The sequence below is a fragment of the Charadrius vociferus genome, unplaced genomic scaffold (assembly GCF_000708025.1).
Source record: "Charadrius vociferus isolate BGI_N301 unplaced genomic scaffold, ASM70802v2 scaffold68, whole genome shotgun sequence".
Lineage (NCBI taxonomy): Eukaryota > Metazoa > Chordata > Aves > Charadriiformes > Charadriidae > Charadrius > Charadrius vociferus.
In genome coordinates, this window is record NW_009649946.1 from 2,529,322 (window position 1) to 2,534,957 (window position 5,636).

The following is a 5,636-nucleotide window of genomic DNA, read 5'->3' on the forward strand; positions in this document are numbered from 1 at the left end:
TGGGAAAACTGGTTGGATGGGGGTTTTTTTGGTTGGTTGGTTTGTGGGGCTTTTTTTTTTTTTTTTAATTGTTTGCATCTCATTCATGTAAGCAAAGGTTTGCACTGTTACTGACTCTGAAGGCTCATTTGTGCCAGGCACTACAAACTCCTGAACACCAACATCTCTACTTGAAGACAGTAATAGTGATGTCTACTCAACAGAAAATCAGACACAAATTGCACCAACTCTGCCCTTATTCCCCCTCAAAACCAGACAAACAAGAAATAGAACAGCTGAAACTCCTTGGTCTCAGTGATGCACATCTGAGTTTTGTTACTGATACCTCCCCTCCACATTTAACTAATGCAAAGTACATCTACTTTTCCTCAGAAATTTAGGCAGTATGTGACTTTTGCTGCTAATGCTTTTATATATATTTCCAGAAATAGGAATAAGAAATAAAGAGAATACCTAAAGCACAAAAGACTCTAATACTGTAATGAATAAACCTAAATCTCCCAGAATAGAGACCTTTTTGGCTTCAGAGACATTTGCCCAAAACTGAAGCTTCTCTATTATCCACAGGGTTCTTCATCCTTGTGTCAGTAAATCTGATCACATCTTCCATTTTGAAGTATAGCACATTTTTAACTTAGCTGTATTAGAAGAGGCCTTTGAGTATTTCCAGCACAGGAAAAATGTTCTACTTGTCAGATGGTAGTTGGTATTTAATAGCAAAAGGGACATAATTAGTACACCTCTTAGCTGTGCTTTTAACAGACATATCTTGGAAGGTTGGGTTCCTTTTTGGCTCCTCCCCTCCAATACAGAAATACTCAGAGACACCTGTCATACAGCTGGTGGTGTTCCCCAGGGCTCAGTACTGGGGCCAGTTCTGTTTAATATCTTTATCAAAGACCTGGGTGAGGGGATTGAGTGCACCCTCAGTAAGTTCGCAGATGACACCAAGCTGGGCAGGAGTGTTGATCTGCTTGAGGGTAGAAAGGCCCTACAGAGGGATCTGGACAGGTTGGATTGATGGGCCGAGGCCAATGGTGTGAGGTTCAACAAGGCCAAGTGCCGGGTCCTGCACATAGGTCACAACAACCCCATGCAGCGCTACAGGCTTGGGGAAGAGTGGCTGGAAAGCTGCCCGGCAGAAAAGGACCTAGGGGTGTTGGTGGATGGCCAGCTGAATATGAGACGTCAGTGTGCCCAGGTGGCCAAGAAGGCCAACAGCATCCTGGCCCCTATCAGTAATAGCGTGGTGAGCAGGACTAGGGAAGTGATTGTCCCCCTGTACTCAGCACTGGTGAGGCCCCACGTCGAACAGTGTTCAGTTTTGGGTCACTCACTACAATAAAGACATTGAGGTTCTGGAGTGTGTCCAGAGAAGGGCAACAAAGCTGGTGAGGGGTCTCAAGCACAAGTCTTATGAGGAGCGGCTGAGGGAACTGGGGTTGTTTAGACTGGAGAAAAGGAGGCTGAGGGGAGACCTTATCACTCTCTACAACTACCTGAAAGAAGGTTGTAGAGAGGTGGGGCTCGGTCTCTTCTCCCAAATAACAAGTGATAAAACAAGAGGAAATGGCCTCAAGTTGCACCATGGGAGATTTAGATTGGATATTAGGAAATATTTCCTCACAGAAAGGGTTGTCAAGCCTTGGAACAGGCTGCCCAGGGAAGTAGTAGAATCACCATCCCTGGAGGTAATTAAAAGACAAGTAGACGTGGTACTTAGGGACATGGTTTAGTAGTGGTTTTGGCAGTGTTAGGTTGACTGGATGATCTTAAAGATCCCTTCCAAACTAGATGATTCTATAACAGCTTTATAACTCTTTCCTGACTGAATTCATATTTGATGACTTATAAAAATGCTGGAGCCAACATTACAAAGCTAAAACTTGTTGTGCAGCAGGCAGTTCAAGTACTCATCTGCTGCCTTCAGTCAGACAAGGCAAGCAAGTCTCCTTACAGAGTCTGGTGAAAGTCTAGGATTAAGTTTACAACTAACAAGACATCACAAAATATGCAACAAGCAATTAAGGCTAAGAGTACAGCATGTCCTACATTGACTACTGTATCTTTAACACACCACAATCCTGTCTTGTTTACTGCTACTCTGGAGCGCAAGGGAAGTAGCAACAGTTGCACCAAGATCAGTAAAAGCCTTTATAAAGATATAAGGGCATAAGCAAGATTAAATGCTTGATGGGCATTGTTCATTCTCTTGTCCAACATTTATTGTCCAAGTCTACCTTTGTCAGGATAAAAGAACAAGACAGAAAAATCTCACCTTACATACAGTCACTGGCCAATGATGAGCAAGATACAGCTTTTTCCAGGTATGAGGGTGGTTGTCACTGGAGAAAGACAGACAAATTATTTTTCCTCAAGCATCATAAAAAGAGCAACACCTTCAGCCAGCAGCACGATGCCTACTAGTATAACACACTGATTTTAGAGCTGGTTGTCGTTTACAGCTTCTATCACAATATTTGAGAACTCCAGACACAGCAAAACCAAACTAATAAATCACATGCCAATAACATATTTAGAAACCTGCTAATACCCCTCCATTGTTAAACAAATTCCACTCCTGGCATCCTATCTCCATATGCTTTCCATTTCTTAAATACGGAAGAAACATGCTGTTCTGTTTTATATTTAGGCGAGTGCTTACTGGCAAACTTTTACAACAGTAACAATATATATTTATATTTGTTTAAGATGTTAAGAATCTTCTACTTCTAGATGGGTATACTAGCTGAAAAGAAAGCACACAACATTCTTGGAACTCTTCTAATGAAGAAAGACTACAAACTACCACAAGCAATGTAGTTGACACTGGAGGAGATGCAATTTGATCTTGCAAGTGTCTCCAGCCTTTTAGATTAAAAAAAAAAAAAACAAAACAGAACAAAAAGTAAAGTAAGAAACATAAATCTCAAAAATGCTGTTTTTATCATTTTACAGACATTAATTTAAACACTACATTTTTTAAATGCTTAATATAAATTGATGATCTGTTAAATTTTTAAAAATTAAACAAACTCTGACACAGTCTTAAGGTTACCTAAGGAAGAAATGAAGAAGGAATATTACATATTTTACAACAACACCTGTGTTTCAAAGCCTCTTAGAATAAAGATGTCTATTAACTCCGAGGCATCAGTATTATCTTATTCCTATGCAGAGGCAAAAAACAAAACAACTTAAAAATTTTGTTCAAAAAGTGTTGGAAGCCTGTATCGTGTCTGTGCCACTTCTACAGAGGCATTTTTCCAACAGTTTGGAGCAGACCTATTCTGGATAAACAAGAAGTAGATAAAAAAAAAAATGTTGCTTCAGACACTACAGCAGACATATTTAGCTATTAAGGAACCACACCAAGTGGTTAAATAGATCAGCAAGTGGGGGAAAAAATCAACAAAAACAGAACTGTAAATTGTTCAAACTGACAGCACTATGTGCAGTACTGTCAAAATAAATTGTTATTCTCTGGAAGCTAATAGCCACATGTCCTTCATTAGTGCTTACCAGAGGTTATATAAAAAAAAAATAAAAATGAGAAAGCTAATTCTTCTCAGCCTAAGGAAGTAGGGATGTTCCCACGTTACATCACTTCTCAATTTTTCCCTCTAGTTTTGCTAGTTTGCAACAGCCACATTTTCTCTTAAGTATTCACATGTATCTGTGGTTTTTAAATAATTTTGCAGAATAGCTCTGGAAGAAATCAGGCATAGCCACAATGAAAACTACTAACACTTCTAACTGCTCTTTACTGCTGCTGTGGAAACCTGAATAGAAGAATTCCCTGATATTGCAGAGCAGTTAGTTTCCTTGCTTTAAAGAAAAAATAAAAATCCTTGCTTAGAAAAATACCGTCTTTCATCTATACTTGAAATAGCAGCTAAACTTCTGCAATGAAAATCATGCCAAAACAAGTTCTCCTACAACACACTTTTTGGCTAAGGATAGGTCAGAAAACTTTGGTTACTAAACTTAGCAAGTTTTAGAAACTTAAGCTCAGAACTGGAATCTAAGAAAGCCATTTTCAATACCTATCCAGCTTCAGGGAAATCTCCCCTTTTTTTGACCTGAATTATCCTGCTCTGTGCAGTTCAGCACTGTGCCTTTAGAGTTGCCTCTGCCACCAAGAAGGCCAAGCGATAGCCCAGGGCCTGGGGATTCCAAAAACCTCAGCATAGTGTCTAAGCTACCGATCAGGTGCAATGTAACCATTTTACAAAGTTCAGCACTGAACTGAGCACACTTAGCCATTCTCTTGCCAAAATACTGAAAGGAAGGAGAAAAGTTTATTTCCTAATACAATGCAATAGGAATTTGAGCTTTTACCACAGAAGGATATGATTTGGGGTGTGGGTTCCCCCCACGGCCCATTGGTATTCAAGCTCAGATTTTGCCAAGTACAACAATCACCAAAAGGCTGTGCAGCACTGATACAGCCTCAGTTGGGATGCTGTATGGAAAAGAATTTTAAATTATTGGAACTGAGAAAGTAGTAAGGGGGAAAAAAAGAGATTAAAAAAGTATACAATGCAACAGTTGGTGCAATTCATGCCATAGGAATGATTCCAGTCTTTTATTATAGGTTCCAAAATTATTTCTGATATTTATCATTACTACATCACAAGTCTAAATGATTCATTTAAAGCAAGACTGCAAAGTTTTTAAGTGCAATGAATACAACTTAAGTTTCTCTCTTTTTTCATGCTGACACATTAATAAAGGTAACGCTTTTTTTAGGCACGACCCCCACTGCTCCAGCTAGTGTAGATGCCTCATTTTACCAGTCACCTAAGGGAAGAATAACACATCAAAAATAACACATAATAAAGTAAGAGAATTTACACTCATTAGAAGTTAAACTATTCTGCTCTGCACCGTCAGAGATATTTTTTTTTAAAGCATAACTTACCTTTGAGTGAATTTATCTGAAGTACACCAACAACATAATGCCATAGACAACCAGCCCAGAATCCAATAGTGCAGCTTTGCAGGCTTCATTTTGTTCATCAAATAGCTGTAAAAAGGTGTTAAAAGAAGAAATCTGTTACTTATCCAATGCACTAGATTGCAAATGTTAAATTGCAGAAAACCACAACAATCTCAGAAAAAGCAGGTAATATCAGCTCTAGACTAGATTTACAACCACGGGAAAAACGAGGATCTCTTTCAAGGCTGTGCCTGATTCCCCAGCTTGTATACTAATTTTCATAAACTAATGGCATCAACGATGAGATCATGGTTTCCTTTTTTCTTTTTACTTGCACAGTCCCAATAGAGCCACTCTTCAATAAACAGAGATACATAAATCTTCTGTGCAATGTAAGACTCTACTTCTGATCAGCCAAAGTGATTCATTAAAGAAACTTTGAACTTAACATTGAATATTCATGTTGGATTGAACAAAGCTGATATCAGAAACTCACTGGATGTTAAGTATGATGTGCACAGATGAAATTCTCTCTAAATGCCAGCCGATGTTAAAAAAAAATGCTGCTAAAGCCAGATTAGTTTCTGTCCTGGTTATAAACCTGAGACAGCCTCTACAAAACTATGCACGACCTGCCTACTACTTTGTGAACCCTAGAAATCAGGGGAAGAAAAAAAAACCAAATCAACTTAAC

General features: G+C 38.9%; 1 protein-coding gene across 1 annotated transcript in view; it reads right to left on the reverse strand.

The window, feature by feature from the left end:
- Positions 1-5,013, reverse strand: part of RNASET2 (ribonuclease T2) — a 22,037-nt gene extending 17,024 nt beyond the window's left edge. Inside the window, exons 1-2 of the mRNA XM_009891452.1 lie at positions 4,925-5,013; positions 2,279-2,345 (exon numbers count right to left, since the gene is read on the reverse strand). Of these exons, the coding sequence (XP_009889754.1) occupies positions 2,279-2,345; positions 4,925-5,013 (156 nt within the window). The remainder of the gene's footprint in view (positions 1-2,278; positions 2,346-4,924) is intronic.
- Positions 5,014-5,636: the final 623 nt, after the last annotated feature.